The 19,286-nt window shown below is 49.2% G+C and overlaps 1 protein-coding gene across 2 annotated transcripts; it reads left to right on the top strand.

Moving 5' to 3' along the window:
- The first annotated feature begins 1,129 nt into the window (after nucleotides 1-1,129).
- On the top strand, nucleotides 1,130-19,272 carry B9D1 (B9 domain containing 1). Of its 2 annotated transcripts, none has more exons than XM_081271208.1 (7): nucleotides 1,130-1,309; nucleotides 2,870-2,938; nucleotides 6,263-6,374; nucleotides 10,624-10,720; nucleotides 11,103-11,165; nucleotides 14,519-14,586; nucleotides 14,868-14,988. In XM_081271208.1, the coding sequence occupies exons 1-7, from the start codon at nucleotides 1,247-1,249 to the stop codon at nucleotides 14,936-14,938; spliced, it is 543 nt and encodes a 180-aa protein (XP_081127334.1). In that variant the 5' UTR covers nucleotides 1,130-1,246; the 3' UTR covers nucleotides 14,939-14,988. The 2 variants fall into 2 exon arrangements, with proteins under 2 accessions (XP_081127334.1, XP_081127333.1); XM_081271207.1 differs by having other exon boundaries at nucleotides 1,136-1,309; nucleotides 14,959-19,272.
- The last annotated feature ends 14 nt before the right edge of the window (nucleotides 19,273-19,286 follow it).

Raw genomic sequence — 19,286 nt, 5'->3', positions numbered from 1 at the left:
TGGTTACCCACAGCACCCCCCTATCAGGTATCCTTGCTCACCTATCAGGGGGAAGGCTTCATTTGTTCAGGGCTGGGCTGTAACCACACCGTCACACAGGTGGTTATTGGGACTCCCTTGGTCTGCAGGGTGTGATGAACTGGAGTCCCTGATGGAAGCCAGGTCTCCCTTGACATCTACACATCTGTTCATCCCCTGATTTCCTGGATCCGAGATAAGGTCTCTAATGTTCTCTTTGACACCTCCACCAGGAGGCACCCTTGGATCTAGCCCAGAACTGGGCATTAGAAGAGTGACAGTCTTGTGAACCCATGGGTGTGAATCATGAATTGGCTACTGAAGTGCTGCTGTGATTGTCACCTCTCCTAAAACGGAGATGTAATCAATTATTCATTCACTCAACAAGTGGTTACCGGGAGTTTACTATGTGCGAGGCAACGAGGATGCAAGACTGATGTGGTCTCTGGACTCGGGGCTAGAATTCTAGTAGCAGAGGCAAGTATCAGCCCTAATTATAACAATAAATAAATGTGGAAATACAAACTCTGGTGAGCGCCAAGAGCCGCTGGATCCTTGTGTTAACAGCAACACCCCTACTGGGGAGGGGTGTTGGTGGCCAGGGAGTAACTGGGATTTGAAGAGTCCTGATAGATCCGTGAGCCCTGGCTGACTGCGGTGCCAGGTGCTGCCCCTCGGTGGGTCTCGCTTCACCAGTTTCACACCAAGGACCTTGGATGTAAGGATTCTTGAAGTCCCTTCCAAGTTTGTTTAATAAACACTTTCCAGGACGAGGGTCTCAAAAGCCATAAAGGCACATCCCCTTTGTCTGAGGCGGGGACCTGCTTGGTTCTAAGCACCCCACCTTCAGCTTTAACCCCGACGGCTTGTGGTCGCACTGTCTGAGCACTGCAGCCTTCTCCCTCGGCTTGGGTCTTTTGCATTCTTCGTAGTAGTACCACAGCGACACCTAGGGGCGAATGAGCATATGTTTTTTTAAACACATGGCTTCCGGCAGGCCTGAATTTGGCCAAGCTCCTCCCCTTCTAGTCCCGCCCTTCACAAGTCCCGCCCCCAGAGAGTACCCTCTGCGCCTGCGCAGCATTCCACACTCGATACTCTTTCGCGAAATTGTCGCTGCCAACAAATGTGTCCCTTGCGCCACGCCGTCTGTTTCCACAGCGACCCGGATGCCTCTTAGCAGCCGCGCGTGCGTCCAGGGTGGGTCTCACGAGCCCCGAGCCCTGCGATGGCGGCAGCGAGTCCTAGCGTCTTCTTACTCATGGTCAACGGGCAGGTGGAGAGCGCCCAGGTGAGCAGCCAAGGACCCCCGCCCGGGCCTGCCCCCCGTGTCCCCCCAGGGCCCTTTCCGCAAGCCCGCGGGCTGGAGAGCCGCCGTGTCAATCCGCGGAACCTCTCAATTACGCGGGGAGGAGAACCAGAACTTGAAGCTGGGCGCCAAGTTGCTGGGGATCCTTAGCTACGACGTGCAGGAGTGAAAACAGACCTCGAGAGGTTGAGCTGGTCCGTAGGCTGCACGCGGCCAAGCCTGTGGCTCCGGGCTTGAATCGTGGCCACTTGGTTGAGTCACTGGCAGGAGCCTCCGGGGAATAATGGGAGCAGCGGTGGCCCGACTAGGACGCAGGGCCGCTTCCCAGAGTGAATGTGCCTGGGACGTCAGGACCGCGCCCCATCCTGGAACTTGGGTTAGAATCTGATGCTTTGATGAGTCAGATTCAACCTTGATGGCTTGGAATGATCCAGGGGGCGTGTGCCTGTCAGATCAAAGGGATGCTACTCTTCACCCCCTACACTTTATAAGAACCATTTATTACAAATAAATAAAGGCCAACATTCACCAAGTACTCACTATGTACCAGACTCAGCATCCAACACTGTTCTTCATAACAATCCTTTGGTCACCATTGTATCCCCAGCACCCAGAAGACTCAATAAGGTATTACTAACATCCCCACTTTACAGCTGGGAAGACTTGCCAGGAGTAAAGGTGAGATTTGAACACGGGCCTCTCTGACAGCTTTGCTACACTGTCCTTCCAAGCTGTCTGTTGGAGGTGATGGTTTAGAGATAGCTTTCCCAGGCTTGATGCTCAGTAGGTTTTTTGTCTGCCTTCCTGTTTCATCAGGATATTGCTCCATAGGCCTACCCTGTCCACTCCAACTTTGGCCTATTTTCCAAACAGTCTTATCTCCATTTCCTTCTGTCCCTTTCAGGGCTGGTGCTCTCAGAACTTTCCACCCCCACCCCACCCCACCCCCATTATTCCTCTTTCTCTTCTTTGAACCCCTCCCTGTCGTGAAGCCATGTACATATGCTCTGTGATCTGATTGGCTCCCTGGATTTTCAGACCCTTTCCCTTAGATCTTGTCTGTGCCCACCCCTGTATCAGGCACTGGGGACACAGAAAGGCATGAAACCTGTTGGCTCTTCACAGGTAAATGGAGTGATGGACATTGGCATAAGTATCCAGTGCCTCAATGGAGGGAAGTACAGAGGCTGATGGAACCAAGAAGTGACCCTTAAGTCAGACTGGGAGTCAAGGCAGGCTCCCTCAAGGGTGTTGTGAAGAATGAGTAAGAATTTGCCAGATGATGGAATGGGAAGGGCATATCAGACAGAAGACAGAGACAGCAAAGAGGTTCAGGGGCAGTGACAGCCCAGGACTCTTCCCTCAGACTCTCCCATCTCAGTCTCCAGCCTCTGCTGAACTCCATGTCTACATCCCCAGCTGTCTCTTAGACCCTGCCCCTGGTGCCTCATGTTCACAGTTCCTATCATCTTCACTAGCATAGCCAATGTGCAGGACTCAGCTTGAACCCCAATAAACAGAGTCACTGTGGTTTTTCTGCAGTTTCCAGAGTATGACGACCTCTACTGCAAGTACTGCTTTGTGTACGGACAGGACTGGGCCCCCACGGCGGTAAGCTGGACTCTTGGTCCTCCTTTACTCACAGGCTTCATGACTGTTAGGGTTTTTGAAGGTATCCATCCCTTCCAGAATCAACTAAGAGGTAGACACAAGGTCAGAAGGAATCCAAAAATTTGTTCCTGGTAAAGCTGGAGAGGAGAGCACAGCTATCATGGAGCCTTCCGGAAGTGTGCACTTACCCGCATACTTGACCCTGTGAGTTCGCCCATGTCAGCAAAGAGGAAAATTGGACAGTGCAGGCAGGTCAGCCCTAGAGAGCTGTCTTGGTGGTAACCAAAGCCAGACAAAAGTCCCTATCTTCCTGAGTATATACATCCTTGGGATGGGGAGGATGGATAATAATTAGTACAATATTGTGGTGTGTTAGCTAATGAAAAGCACAGGGGGTAAATGAAGTCAGGACACAGGAGGTATAAAGGAAAAGAGGGAGGCTGGAACAAGGTAGCCAGGAAAGACCTCACCAAGGAAATCACTTTTGAGTAAAGATCTGATGGATCTGGTTTTGGTCACCACTGTATCCCCAGCACCCAGAGGACTCCATAATAGTTATTCAGTGAATGGCCGCCGGCAAATAATATTTGCATGTCAGTTGTCCAGAAGAGGAAAGAGGCTTAGAAAGGTTACATAAGTTGGGCCTCCACTTCTTAAACTGGTGTGAGGATTAAACAATGTTTTACAAACAGAAAAGGAAGTAAGGAAACAAGTGCTATGGAAATCTGTGGAAAGAACTTTCTAGAGGGAAGAAGCAGAGAGTACAAAGGCCCTGAGGTCAGAGTGTTCCTGGCATGTTTAAGGACAGCAAGGAGACTAGTGTGCCCAGTGAACCAAGAAAGCAAGGAGGAGACAACTGGAGATGAAGTAGGGAGGCACAGGGACAGATCTTATAGGGCTCAGTAGGTCAGGATAGGGACCAGGACCTTTCTCAGGGGGAGATGGGACCCCATCAGAGTTTTGAATAGAAGAAAAAGCTCCCTCTGGAGCTGGGTGTGGTGGGACATACCTGTAATCCCACTGCCTTTGCAGGCTGAGGCAGAGGATTGCAAGTTGGAGGCCAGCCTCCGCAGCTTAGTGAGACCCTGTCTCAAAATAAAAAGGGCTGGGGGTGGGGGCTGGAGCTGTGGCTCAGTGGTAGATTACTTGCCTAGCATGCCAGAGGCACTGGGTTCTATTCCCAGCACCACATAAAAATAAATAAATAAAATGAAGGTCCACCAACAACTAAAGAAAAAAATTATAAAAAAGGGCTAGGGGTATAGCTCAACGGTAGAGCACCCCTGGTACAATCCCTAGCCCCCCCACTCCCCAGAAGATGTTCCTCTGGCTTCTATGCTAAGACTAGACTGGGAGCAAGGACTAGAGCAGGGAAACCAGTTGACTGCTATAGTAACACAGATGAGAGAATGGTGGCAACAGTGGCGGTGATGAGAGGTGGTTCAGTTTCACATATACTTTGCAGACAGAGCCACCAAGTTGTCCTGTTGAACAGAGGTAGAGTTTGAGATAAAGAGGAGTGAAGAATAAGACCAAGGCTTAGCCTAAGCACCTAGAAGTAGCATAGCCATTGTCTTTCTGCAAGAAGATTATGGATAGAAATCTAATGATTCTTGGGAATCATCACCATATGACCACAGTGAAAGCCATTAAACCAAGGAGATCACCATGTACAGGTAAAGGAGCAGTCAAAGATGTAGCTCAGGACACTGTGACATTATAGAGGCACCACCAGGTTGACTGATCAGGAGCCACCATGAATTACAAAGCCCGATAGGTGATGGCACAGTGATGGACTCTGTAATCCTAATGACTCAGGGGGCTGATGCAGGAGGACTGCAAGTTTGAGGCCAGCCTCAGCAACTTAGTGAGACCCTGTCTCAAAATAAAAATAAAAAGGTCTTGGGATATAGCTCAGTGGTAAAGTACCTCGGGTTTAATCCCCAGTACAAAAAAAAGAAAGCAAAAAAAACAAAGCCCCATGAGACTATGGTGCCCCCAGAAACCAAGGGAAGAAAAAATATCAAGAAGCACATTGGTCAGTTATGGTGACACATGCCTGTATTCCCAACTACTCAAAATATTCCTAGAGGTCCTAGGTCAAAGGTCTGACTCCGGGGGTCCCAACAAATCAGGCCTGGCCACTCACCCATTACAAAAAGTAATGATGAATAGCAGGAAAGAAACTTGACTCAATATGGCCATATTGGGAAGATAAGTGAGATGAAGCATCTTAACCCAGGGGTACTGCCATGAGCTTCCAGATTATGTAGGTAAGGAGCCAAAAGTAGGTCTAGTCAAGCAGCTTGAGTTAAATGGTGGTCCAGTTGATCATTATCTCAGGATTGGGGGTGGGAAGCTTGTGGGGATAAGAAAGTTGCTATTGACAGGAGAGTAGTTTCTACTCATTGGAAGATGTTTCTCAACCAGGCCTGTTCCTGGAATCCAGGGTGACTCAGGGAGGAGACAGATGCAAAATGGGGGCAGAGATACATTTGCAGGCACAAATGAGGAGTCCAGTGTTTTTTGGCAAAAGCAGCCTCTGAGTCCTCATGATAGGAAGACTGAGGCAGGAGGATCATTTGAGCCCAGGAATTTGGGCCAGTCTGGGCAACATAGCAAGACTCCACCTCAAAAACAAACTAACCAAAAAGAAAAAAAAAAAAAAACATGGAGGAGAAGGAGAGAAAGAGGAAGGAAGAAGATCAACAACTTCCAGAAGTCACCAGCTCTGTCAAATGCTGCTAATGGGTCAAGTAGAATGAGGACATAAAAATGACTTGGAGACAGCAATGTCAAGACCATTGTTGTTATTCATAAAAACCCCTTTGGTACAGTGATGGAGCCAGACTGGAACAGGTTCCTGTAAGAATGGCCAGTAACTCCCAGCAGAGGACAGACTGCAGCCAGTGAGGGCAACAGCTCTTTCTTTCAAGGAGTTTGCTGTATGGGAAGCAAAAAATGGGTAGGTAGAGGGGAAAGTAGAGTCAAAAGACTGTGGTGGAGAAATAATGCACATATATGGGAATGACCTGGGAGGACTAGTGCTATAGGAGTGAGAGTACAAACTGCCACTGCCACTTCCTGCCATAGCAAGAGTAGATCAAGTACCTGGTGAAGGGCTGGCCTCTGGGGTCACCACATCCTGATGGGACTCTGCATAAAGTTTCCAGGCCTAGGAGGCTCTCCATTCCCTCTGGAGGTTCAGGTTTGGGTGGAAGGTAGATGAAAAAGCAGTCCTTCTGACTGCCTGCCCGAGATAAGGGGTGGGAGCTGTGTGATGCCTTCATCTCAGGCCAGCTGTCACTGTCATTGTCCCCACAGGGTCTAGAAGAGGGGATCTCACAGATCACATCCAAGAGCCAAGATGTGCGGAGAGTGCTTGTGTGGAACTTCCCCATCGATGTCACCTTTAAGAGCACCAACCCCTATGGCTGTGAGTCTGGGGCAGTGACGGGGGGGGGGGGGGGGGGGGGGTTGGTGGCTGGAGCTATTACACGTTGCCCCAGGACAGCCTCTGCGTCATCTTGCACACCACTGTCCACGTCAGATCCTCACTCCTGTCATCTGGGCACCAGCTTTTGATGCACTTGCCCATTTAGTGCCACTTCTTCCTTACTCCCCCTTCTTTCTGAGTTTATTTGCTGCATGTTGTGCTGTGACTTCTGAAAGTTCAGAGGTGGGTCAGGTTAGGCCAACTTGAGAGGAAACCTTAAAGAGCTGCCCTGCTGTAAGGAAAGATGGAAACTGAGCTACCTCAAGATTGCAGCCCCTGATTTGGGATTAAAGTTCAAGAGTGTTACAGCCCAGCACCTAGAAAAAGCAAATAAGAAATCTCTTTGGAAATTACTTCCATGTTTTTTTTTTTTCAAAAATAGTATTTGGTATACAATAAAGAGGCACACAGGAATCAAGACAATATGAATGATAACTAGCAAAAATAAGACAGTGGAGACAGTATCTCCAGATACTGGAAGGTCAAGTACATTCTTAACATGATCAAAAGAGATAAAACACAGTACTTTCATGCTCTGCATGATGATACTTCTGTCAGCAATGGACTGCTTAAATGACAGTGGTCCCAGAAGATTACATTGGAGCTATAAAACTTTGCCTAATATTTTTACTGTACCTTTTCTATGTTTAGACTTTTTTTTTTTTATTGAATCCAGGGACACTTTACCCCTGAGCTACATCCCTGGCCCTTTTTATGATTATGATTATGATTATGATTATTATTATTATTATCATTATTATTTTGATACTGGGTGATGAACCCAGGGGCACTCAACCACTGAGCCATATCTCCAGCCCTCTTGTATCTTATTTACAGACAGGGTCTCACTGAGTTGCTTAGGGCCTTGCTAAATTGCTGCAGCTAGCTTTGAACTCTTGATCCTCCTGCTTTAGATTCCCGAGCCACTGGGATTATAGGCATGCGCCACTGCACCTGGCTTATTTTATTTTCAGACAGGGTCTCACTAACTGCCAAAGCTAGCCTTGAATTTGTGATCCTCCTATGACTGCAGCCTCCTGAATTCCTGGGATTATAGGCTTGTGTCATTACGCCCAGACTGGTTTACACAAACTCATACAAGAGAATTGAAAATCCCAGTGGCTAGGGAGGCTGAGGCCAGAAGATCGTGAGTTCAAAGCCAGGCTCAGCAACTTAGCAAGGCTCTAAGCAACTCAGCGAGACCCTGTCTCTAATAAAATACAAAGACACTGGGGATATGGCTCAATGGTTAAGTGCCCCTGGGTTCAATACCCAGTATGCCTCCCACCCCCCAAAAATTTGATTTCTGTGTGCTAGCAATAAATTTTAAAATGGTATTTAAAAAATATATTCTTTACAGGGCTGGGGATGTAACTCAGTGGTAGCATGCCTGCATAGCATACATGAGGCCCTGGGTTTACTCCCCAGTACATACCAAAAACAACAAAGATTATGTAATTTATAATAATATCAAAATTAACTGGTTCTACCAGATATCAAATGTCAACTATAAAGCACAATAATAAGATAGTGTAAATGGTTTGGGCATGGGAAGAGATAAGCATATTCCAAAGAGCACCAGGACAGACTTAAGTTTATGTAGAGTTGATTCACAACTAAAGGTGGCATTGCAGAGTGGGAAGGAAAAGAGGACCTTTTCAATAAATGGTGGTGAGACAGTTGGATACACATAGAAAAGATGAATACTGACCTCAGGTGAATCTAACCATGAAAGCAAAACAAGCTTTGGGAGGATAGCCAATGGTCATGGTAGCAAAGTAAGGGAAGGTGTTCCAGGAGCATTCTGTAATGGAGGAATCAATGAAGTTGACCATATTAGAATTAAGAGCTTCTGTTCATCAAAAGACATTAAAAGTGCAGACAGGGCTGGGGTAAAAGTAAAGGTGTGGTTTCTACCACTCTCAGCGGTAGAGCGCTCACCTAGCACTTGAAAGGCCCTGGGTTCAATCCTCAGCACCACATAAAAATAAATAAATAGATAATCAATCAATCAATCAATAGAATTAGAACTCACACACATCCGTACTATAAATCAGTAAGAAAGCGGCCATCTAGTAGAAAACTGGGCAAGAGATTTGAACAGGGTTAGCTTTTTTGTTGTTGTGACCAAAATACCTGACAAGAACAACTTTGAGGACAAAAAGTTTATGTTGAATTCACATGCATGGGATTAATTAAACTCAATTGCTCTGGACCCAAAAGGGCCACAGGGAAGATGCCCCTTTCTGGGAGATGCCCCTAGTCACCCACTCCCTCCAGCCACGCCCCACGTGCCTACATTTACCACCCACAGTCCATTTCAAACTAGGATGCACTGATTAGGTTACAGCTCTCACAGTCCATCCATCTTACCTGGGAATATTTCTGCATTAACACAGGAGCTTTGGGAGACACCAGATATCCAAACTACAAAAAGCAGGTTCTTAACAAAAGAGGACATTCAAGTGAACAAGAAACAGGGGAAAGTCTCAACCTTATTAAGAAAATCTTTAAAATACTTGGGGGCAGGAAATGTAGCTCAATAGTAGAGCACTTGCCTTACCTGTGGGGCCCTGGGTTTGATCCCAGGTGGACAGCCACTTTCTTGCTGATTATAGTATGGATGCGTGTGAATTCTGTGACTTGTCTTTGCACTTTTAAAGTCTTCTGATGAACAGAAACTCTTAATTAATGCCTGTAATCCCATGAGCAAGAAGAGATAACAAAAAAGAAAGAAAGAAAATGACCTCCCACTGTTCACTCCCCAGAGTAGCTAAAGTTTAAAGGAAGATATGCCAAGACCAGTGAGGGTGTTGAGTAGTAAGGACTCAGCAAGCACTACTGGTGAGGGGGCATGTTGACACCATCCTGTTGGAAAACAGATATGCAGGCCTGCTCTGTACAATTCCCTTCTTGGGTTTATACCCAATAGAAGGGTGCACAAACATGCCCAGAGCCTGTGCAAAGATGGTCAGCACCTCACTGCTTATAACAGCCCCCAAAGAAGGAACAGCCCATCAGCACTAGCATGAACAGTTAATGCCTTATATTCCTGTGGTAGAATATTATATTGCATCAGAAATGAACAAACCCCTGTACATGAAACCATTTGGGTGAATCTCACAAATATAACCTTGAATCAAGGAGTCTGGATGCAAATATGTATATACTGTATGATTCTTTTTATTTAAAGTTTAAAAGTGGGTAAAACTGAAATACTGTGTTTGGGATACATTCTTTGGCAGGGAAAGCTTAAAGAAAAGTGAAGATGTGGTTTCATAGAATTCAGAATTACAGTTATCTTTGGTGCAGGAGCAATGATAGGAAGAGAACAAACACCTCCATAATATTAATCAAGGGCTTTCTATGCACTAGAAACTATTCCAAGGGATTTGTTGTTGTGGCTGTACTGGGGACTAAAGTCAGGGGCGTTCTACCACTGAGCTACCTCCCTTTTCGTTTGATAGAGACAGGGTCTCACTAAGTTGCCATCCAACTTGCTATCCCCCTGCTCCAGCCTTCTGAGTAGCTGAGATTACAGGCACGTGCCACCAGTTCCAGCTTCCAATGATTTAGGGATAAGCCAAGGAGCTGAGAGGTTAGATAACTTGCCTGAGGTTGCTCAGTAATAGCTGCAGGTGGGAAACTTGGCCAGCCCATACACAGAGCCAGAGGAACTAATTAGGTGAAGGCACTTGATGGACCTTCTTTGGTGTCAACAGGATACAGAGGAAAGAACATTCCAGGTGTAACTTAGTATAAAGGGAGATACTTGCAAGTCCTCTGTCTTAGACATCTCCAAGAGAGCACCCTCCACCAGGGCCAATCAGAGCCAACAGAGGGCCAGTTTCTCTTACGCTGGGAGCTTCATCTCTGATGGAGGTGGTCACACTCAGGTATAATCTAATGGGCTCCTGGGTTCTGAAGCACTTCTGTGTCCATCAAGTGTCAGAGCTGGGACAGCATTTTGGCTTCGTCTCCCCATACTGTGAGCTAAGATATGGAAAAAACCTGCCCAAGTACCAGCAGAGGCACTGGAAATAGCAGGGTGGGCAGAAGCCCTCAGTGCAATTGAGGTTTTCATATCCCTTCCTCAAGCAATCTCCTGTCCCCAAGGCTTTGAGTGCCATCCTCTGACTCAGCTGGACACACTCTGTTGCCTGCTGACCCTGGTCTTGTCTTTCCCAAGGGCCTCAGATCGTGCTCAGTGTGTATGGACCAGATGTGTTCGGGAATGATGTGGTTCGTGGCTATGGGGCAGTGCACGTGCCTTTCTCTCCTGGCCGGTAGGTCCTAGAGTCCCTGGGCCACAGCCTGTACCTCATGGGTCCTTCATTCCTACTCTTCAGGCTTGTCCTGAGGCAGTCATCCCTGCTGCTTCCATCTTGAGCTCAGACTGAGTCCCTAGCGCCTGGGCAGCTCAGCATAGAATGTGGTTGGTGTGGCCTTTCTGGAAGGAGGCCATAGTGTGAGGCTCACACTGTCAGCCAGACACAGGTGGGGAGGCGAGGAAATGGGTCCTGAAAAGAAAAGGACTCTGACCTCCATAAGGCTGCAGCCACACAGCCTGATCTGTGAGGATTCCCACTCACGGCCTGGTGGAGGCTCTGGAAGGGCCTTTACTTTCCTGTTCCTCACTATATCCGTGTGGGAACACATTCATTACAGGCACAAAAGGACCATCCCCATGTTTGTGCCAGAGTCTACGTCTAAACTGCAGAAGTTCACAAGGTGAGTTCTCTACCTGTAGCTAGATCACCTCCTGTTCTAGTGGGTCAATGGCTGTCATAATCCATCCCTCATGATGTGCCTGGAAACCTGCCAGGCCTTCGGGCCGCCCCATATACTGGGGACAAATGGGTACAGGTCCCCAGGATTTGGGGGCTGCTCAGTTACCGATAACTTTTTTGGCAGCATAAGGTTGTGCATTTTGATGTTAGTTTGCTTTGCTGTTTGTTTTATTTTTTGGTACTGGGAATTGAACCCAGGAGCGTTCTTCCACTGAGCAGCATCCCAGGCCTTTTAACTTTGAGACAAGTTCTCACTAAATTGCTGAGGCTAGCCTGCAACTTGCAAACCTCCCTGCCTCAGCCTCCCTCATAGCTGGGATCACAGGCATGTGCCACCACAGTGGCAAGCAGTGCATTTTTACTCTGTGCTCTGTTAAAACTTTGTGTCAGGTGGAGCAGAGGAAAAACTCGTGTCAGAAGGGAAAATGCTCACTCCAGAGTATGACACCAGATACAATCCAGCAGTGAGAGTCTGCCTTCCTAAAACAGTAACAATGATCCCGGAAGCTTTTATCAATCAGCTACTAAATCCTTTATGTGTGGGAGCCTCAGGGAGAAGGAGGCATTTGAGCACAGACAAGTGGAGCCAAGCGGCCACCCTGGGAAGACGTGGGGACAGAATGTTCCAGGCACAAGGAACAGCAAGCACTGGCTGTGCCCTGAGGAGAGCGTGGGCTTAGTGCATTAGGAGCAGCCAGGTTGCTATGGCCAGTAAGTGTCAAGGTGGCGGAGTGTCGGGGAGACATCAGGAAGGCAGGGAGGGTCTTGTGGGGAGAGCCCAGGGGACAGATGCTGGAAGAAGCCCAGTGGGAAAGAATCTTATCCCCTACCACATGTAGGTAGGCACTTAGAAGGCGAACCAGGCCTCAGCTGACTTCCTGGGGATTGCAGATGGAAGTGCCCCTCTGCTCACATGGATGCAAGCCACCACTGCTCCCCGGCAGGTTGACAAGAAATGAAGGACCACCAGGGTTCCCAAGCAGCAACCAGCAAGTGGCCTCCTGCAACCTGGCCAGGATTAGAGTGGGACCTGGTTAAACCCTGCTGGGAAGAGGGACAGCTCAGAGCAGAGGAAGCCATGCTGAGCTTTGAGGTCTGCAGGGAGGAGGAACAATGTTCTCCACTAGCCTCAGCTCAAGGACTGGGAGCCCACTGCCCCTAGGATCCCCTCTGGGAGCCCACCAGGTGGGAAAGGGCTGCTTAGCCAGATGCCCTGGGTCAGTGTCAGCTGGAGGTGCAATACCCACTCCCGGGGGTGTCCAGAAAACCTGGGAATGTCATCAGGCTTGGGGAAGGGCTTTGAGAGTCCACATAGCCATCCTGCCACAGTGTTGCTCTGCTCCGCATCCTCCAAAGGGAGAGTTTGGGCCTCCTGATGAGGTCCCTGAGGAATGTGTTCCATGCTGAGGAGGGAGGCCTGAAAGCCAGCAGAGCAAGTGATCATCTTGCCTCTACCTGAGGGATGGCGGCTCAGTGCAGGGCCATTTCCTGCCCTTTGCACAGGCTCTCAACTGTGCAAGGCAGTGTGTGCTGCATTACGAAAACAGTGCAGTATAGGGGCACATGCCTGTAACCCAGCAGCTTGGCAGGAGGATCGCAGGTCTGAAGCTAGCCTCAGCAACTTAGTGAGGCTGTAAGCAACGGAGCAAGACCCTGTCTCAAAATAAACAGGGCTGGGATGTGACTCAGTGGTTAAGCACCTCTGGGTTCAATCCCCAGTAACAAAATTTAAAAAAAAAATACATAAACAGGAGGTTCTGGTTAGTGAAGTATGAAGACAGAATCTTCTTGGATGTAGTATCCATGGAGATGCAGCCCATTGGTCGGTCCCTCAGGAGCATCCTCCAGAAGCTCCCTTCTCTGCTGTTCTACTACCCTCCCCCATCCAGCTTCCTTCAGCTGCTGATTGGTCCTCAGGGTGGGACTGGTCCCCCTGGCTCAGCCCTCAGCCATCTGTGAGGTGCATACTGTTAGAGCCTTGTTCTGTGAGGAAGATAGGCACAGAGAGGTGGGGCCCCACCCATCCAGTCTCCTGGAATGGACAGCTGCCGGCAGGAACTCTGACTTCCCTGTACCACTCTGTCCCTCTCCTCAGAGCCTGGAGTCAGTGAGCAACGCTCCCTTGCTCTGGTCTCCACACAGCCTCCTGTCCTGCAGCCTTGTAGAACCTGCAGACAGAGCTCTGAGCCCCAAGAACAGAGCCATGCTGGCGCCAGGGGAGTGGGTGGGCAGTGGTGTGGCTCGTCACCATTACCAGGGGGCCTGCCTGGCACTGCTCGTGGTGAGGACAGAGGCTCGAGGGCACGTGAGTTGTTCTTGGGTGACCAAGCTGGGAAGAATCTGTGTCTGCCTGACCCACCCAGCAGGGAATAGTGTACCTTGTTTGGCTGAGTGGGTGTGGCTGTGTCCGAGGAGCAGCCTTCATGCCCAGTCCTGAGGCCCTGGAGCTGCCAGGGGTGAGGCAGGTGGTTCCTAGCTACCCCGTCCCTGTCCTGCCGCTACAGAACTGTGGCCTGGAGAGTCACCAGGCATTTGTAGAGCAAAGCTCCTGTGAGGGGAAACTTGACTGCCGGGGCCAGAACCTGTGGCTGAGTGCTGCCCTTAGCAGGGCCTGCTCGCGGAGTCACTACCATGGCTGCTGCTCAGAGCATCCCAGGGCCAGTTCCTACCAAGGAAGGGTAATGTTCAGATGGCAGTTGACAGAGTGCCCTCACCTCACAACCCCAAGAGGAAGGTACCAATATTATCCTCATTTTACACTTGACGAAATTGAGATTCAGTGATGAGAAGTGACTTGTCCTGGGATCCCACACTACTCAGGGACGAAACTGGGGAGTAGATCTGTGGGGCCCTCCTTCCCAGGGATACTGGAGTTATGCTGTCCTCTCCCCCAAAGTTAGCTGTCAGCTTTCAGGGATTTCCACCTGGGTTCAGGCTCTACCCAGCCCAGCCCAGCCTCACTCCTCAGCTTTCGTCCCTCGTGTCTCAGACCCACGGAAGACTGAGCCAGAAAAGCCTGACACCAGGCGTGGGGCTGCAGAACACCTGAGACCTGGCAGAAGCCCTAGTAGGCTTCCAGTGGCCCTGCGGCCCAGACAAGGGACACCACCACTCTTGGTGTCCAGTTGGACAGAGGGAGGTTGGGCCCAGGGAGATTCTGCTCAGGTCCTGGCTCATAGGGGATACATTGGAGGAGAGATACTAGGTTTTGAAGCCTGGAGAACCCATTGCCAGTATCTGAGACCAGAATTCCCAGGCAGGGCCCTGCTCACCCATGTTTTCCTGTGTTCCCAGCTGGTTCATGGGACGACGACCCGAATACACAGACCCCAAGGTGGTGGCTCAGGGTGAAGGCCGGGAAGGTAAAGCTTGGTGCCCTCCACCCCCATCCCCAGCCCAGAGGCAGGTTGGAGCCTGGGGAGGGACTAGGTGGGCCTCGTGCCCAGGACACTTGAAAAGAGATGGGGGATGAAGGCCAGGGATCTGCCAGGCACCTGCAGCCTGATACTTGCGGGAGCTAGCCTGAGAATTTTCCAAGAGCACTTCCCAGATTAGTGCCTGGTTGGAGCAGAGGGCTTGCCATGTCATTTACCCCACTGCAGCCCCTTGAATCCCCATGAGCACTGCCATCCTCATTTTACAGAAGAGAATATTAAGGCTGAGGGAGAAACTCAGAGTATCCTGGGCTTGTCTGCCCCAGCCCAGCCTGGTTGATGCTGCCCCTCTGTTTCCAGTGACCCGGGTCCGTTCTCAGGGCTTTGTTACCCTCCTCTTCAATGTGGTGACCAAGGACATGAGAAAGCTGGGCTACGACACTGGACCTGTGGACACACAGGGGCCCAGCCTGCCATAGGACATCCCCTGGTGAAGGCATCTTCCACCTGCCCACCCCAAGTCTGGCCTGGTCGGCCCTCAAATGACCAAGAGCTTCTTTTCAGAGTTAGCCACAGCCTAAAGTGCAGCCTGGTGCTGTCGGGGGTTTGGGGACAATAAGAATGTTTTGTATAATAAAGTGTTACATTTTCAGAAAGCCTAGCTGCCTTCTCTCCCTTTTAGTACCTCCTGCCATGGGAGTAGGTCACTGGGCTGTGGCCTCCAGACCTCTCTCCTCCCCAGTCCTTCAGGGCACTGTGAGAGGTGAAAACTGCAGGGGGCTGCACACCAGGATGGCCAGTCAGGACCAGAGCTTTGATGTAACACTGGCTCTGCTGCTCACAGCCAGGGTGTGGCCTTTTTGACAACTCAGTACTCATCTCTAAAATGGACACATCACCCACCTCAGGTATGAAGTAGAGGCACTTGCTCAATGCCTGACGCTGTGCCAACTGCACCCCATGACTACCTGCCTCCTTGGGCAAGGAGAAAGTCCTGTTGGCAGGAGCTTGATGGCAAGGTACCCTGAGTACAGTGATCCCCAGCCTGCCCTCTTCCTGCCTCCCCCACACAGCCTGAGGACAGAGTCTGGAAACTTTCCAAAGGTGGGAGGCTGCTCGCTGGAATGCACATTTCTGGCAAATCCCACAGCCCAACACCCCTGGCATCCATGGGGTCCTGGGCCACCTGCATACAGGTCTCTGTGACCCTAGCAGGAATGCCAAAGACTGAGCCTCCTCACCCCCACGCACATGTCCTGGCATATCATGAGGCACCATCTCCTGCTGCCTCAGGTGAGCCTCCAGAGATGGGCAGTAGAACTGTCTCTGCCCAGTCCCTGAGCTCTCCTTAGCATGCACACTGCTCTGGCCTGGACACTACCCTCAGCAGGATGTAGGACAGCTCCCATCTCCCCACCTGCAGACTGCGGGACTCACAGCTGCATGTGGCCCCGGACCATCATTGGCACTTGCCCAAAGACCCTCTTCCCCAACCCTTTCTCTCTCAGGACACGCCTGTCTCCTTCCCCCAGCTCACTGTGCATTCTGGAACTCGTATCTGTCAACAAATATTCCTGGCACCAGACATCATCTCTGAATGGAAAGCGTCCTGCCTTCCAAAACCTGCCCTGCCCCCATAGCCCTCCTGAGCAGTATCTTTCTCTTTTCACCGCGGGCCCAGAGATAGAATGTGTCCTTGCCTTCAGCATTCCAGACCACCTCCTCCTTCCTGAAGGCCAAGCCCTCAGACCACATCACCATCAGTGTCCACCAAGGTGTGCCTGCATGGATCACTTACTCTGCAGCTCTTCTTAGTGACATCATGGCCTTTGAGGATGATCCCTCAAACACTTTTGGCCACTTCCTCAACCTCCTCACTTACAGTGATCTTTTCCTCTACGCCTCAGTCCCCATTCCTGTGGTCAGAGCTGCTTGGTACCAACAACTGCATCACCTGCAAAACCTGGATCTGAGCTTCCTTTTCTTAGACAACTGTTTCTATCGTGGTCCTTCCCTGGGGCTCTCAAGCCAACAGCCCTTCATCCCATCCAGAACCTCCAAGCCACTTGCCAGCCAGCTGCCTTTAGCCAGCTGTCAGCCTCTCTTTCCTTTTGTCTGTCCTACAGAACTTGTGGTCATCACTTACATACACTCACCGTATGTCCCCTCAACACCTGTGCCCCTTCTTCCTTTCTGGACACTCACCCAACAAAACCTCAGCCCCAGTGGGGGCTCCCCATCCATCCACCCAATCATGGAGCCTATTGACTGCCCACCTCTGCCCACAACTCAGCCCTCCACAGCGCTCACTGTGCCCAGAGACCCACTGTATTTCCTCAGACCACTCTCTCTTGCAGTCTCTGAGAAAACTCTTTCATTCCTTCTGTCTCCAAACTTCCAGGATCCTCTCCGTCCCTTCCACCTGGTCCCGCCACGGCATCCCACACTCCCAGAGACACCATCTTCCTAGTCCTTCCAGAGGCTGCCCCATGGGAACACACAAAAGCCTGTGCCCTCTGGTTTTTCACAGGTGTCATATCCACAAGGGGGCTCTCCTCCTCCATCCTCGACACAATGATTCCCCTCAGCCTCCACTCAAAAAACGACTCGGAGAAACCACAAGAAACAAAACCCCAGGCCCCTCTACCTCACTTCTTTTTTCTTTTTTTCATAGCGGGGATTGAACCCAGGGCACTTTATCACTAAGCTACATTCCTGGTCCTTTTATTTTGTATTTTGAGACAAGGTCTTGATAAGTTGCTGAGTATCTTGCTAAGCTGCTAAAGCTGGCCTCCAACATGCATTCTTCCTGCCTCAGCTCACAAGTCCCTGGGACACTGCCAGCTGCCCACCAACTTCTTGGCCTTATTTTACTGCAGCTCCTAAAAATGCTGTCTCCTCTGACTACAGCCTCACCCCCACCTAGGCCAGCCAACTTTTCCTGTCATTGCCTGAGACCTCTACCCTCTCAAGTCCATGTTCAATCCTAAAGGCTAGTTTGTCCCATCTGTCAGCAGCTTTGACATGGTGGGCCACCCTTAGTTTAATTGTCCATTTCTGCCCCCCAAGATTATCAAATTGTTTAAACAAAGAAAAGTTATAACTTTATAGTGAATACCTCATACCCACCACCTAGATTCTACCAGGACCATTTTCCTACTCTCTATCTGTAGGTTGTACTTACCACAGATCAAAAAAATATCAGAAAAACAAATCATATCTGTCCTGAACAGATAGACTTTTTTCTTTCATCATTTCCTAAATAATACAGTATAACAACTATTTTTAAAATATTTTTTAGTTGTAAATGGACACAATACCTTTATTTACTTTCTATGTGGTGCTGAGGATCGAACCCAGTGCCTCACACATTCAAGGTAAGCACTCTATCATTGAGCCACAACCCCAGCCCCATAACAACTATTTGTATATCATCTACATATATAATAAATAATCTAGAGATGATTTAAAGAATATGGGATGATGTGCGATTACTAAACCACTTATGTAAGAGTATTTGTGGGTTAGGGAGTGGCTGGAACACATCCTCCACAGATACTGAGGGACAATGACTATAATTTTCTTGTCTGTCCAACTGTTCGTCTTTCCTTCAGTCCATCTTGGTTTTAGAGTGCTTCAAAATAAACTGCAGACTTCAGTATACCAGCTGCTTTCTATTTTAGCATGCTTATCATTAACTAGAGTTCAATATTGTTCTTTTTGTTCTTTCTTTTTTAAATGTTTATTTGGTTATTGATGAACACACAGTATCTTAATTTATTTTTATGTGTTGCTGAGGATTGAACCTAGTATCTCACACATAGGAGGCAGGCAATTTACCACTGAGCTACAGCCCCAGCCCTTGTTCTTTCTAAAAAAAAAATTTTTAGTTGACACAATACCTTTATTTTTTTATGTGGTGCTGAGGATCCAACCCAGTGCTTCACATGTGCTAGGCAAGTGCTCTACCACTGAGCTACAGCCCCAGCCCATTTTGTTCCTTCTTTTGAAGATTTATATCCAACAAAATACATAAATCCTAAGTGTGCTACATCTGAGTTTTGACAAATGCATACCCCGGTGCTGACGCAAAGAACATCACCATCAGCTAGGAGAGTCCTTGTGCCCCAGCTAGTCACTGAGAACTATGCAATGGAGAACTTTGGAGATTGACAGCTTGAATATGTGCCTGGGACATGGGAAGCAAGATGGATGAGTAACCATCTACACGAAGAGCAGTCGAGGCATATGGCTCCTTGGTTCACTCCTGTCACAATGATGTGCTCACCAGACCATTTCCGTTTTCTCCTGGGCACACTTTGGAAGACATTGCCCAGGCCTCTTATAGATCCAGACAAGTGGTTCTGACCAAAAAAAATGCTCACTTCTTAGAGGTCTGACCTACTTAACTGCCTGGGTAATCCTTGTTCCTCTCAACAGAGTGAGCCCTTTGAACTATGGGTTGAAGATGGCAGCATCATGAAGGAGAGCTGGGTGTAGTAACCTGTGGCTCTGGAGGCTGAGGCAGGAGGATCGGGAGTTCAAAGCAAACCTCAGCAATTTAGTGAGGCCCTAAGCAATTTAATGAGACACTGTCTCAATAAAATACAAAAAAAGGCTGGGGATGTGGCTCAGTAGTTAAGTGCCTGTGGGTTCAATCCCCGGTGCAAACAATGCAAACAAAAAGT

The sequence above is a fragment of the Spermophilus citellus genome (assembly GCF_964194105.1).
Source record: "Spermophilus citellus genome assembly, chromosome: 17".
Classification (NCBI taxonomy): domain Eukaryota; kingdom Metazoa; phylum Chordata; class Mammalia; order Rodentia; family Sciuridae; genus Spermophilus; species Spermophilus citellus.
The sequence above is the reverse complement of the archived record's forward strand: the minus strand, read 5'-3'. Positions and strand labels throughout refer to the sequence as shown.

What these genes read in the sequence shown, in the direction of transcription:
- B9D1 (XM_081271207.1), top strand. Translation starts at nt 1,247, where the DNA reads ATGGCGGCAGCGAGTCCTAGCGTCTTCTTACTCATGGTCAACGGGCAG. An exon ending in AGGACTGGGCCCCCACGGCG is followed by an intron (nt 2,939 to 6,262) that starts GTAAGCTGGACT and finishes TTGTCCCCACAG; the next exon opens with GGTCTAGAAGAGGGGATCTC. An exon ending in GAGCACCAACCCCTATGGCT is followed by an intron (nt 6,375 to 10,623) that starts GTGAGTCTGGGG and finishes GTCTTTCCCAAG; the next exon opens with GGCCTCAGATCGTGCTCAGT.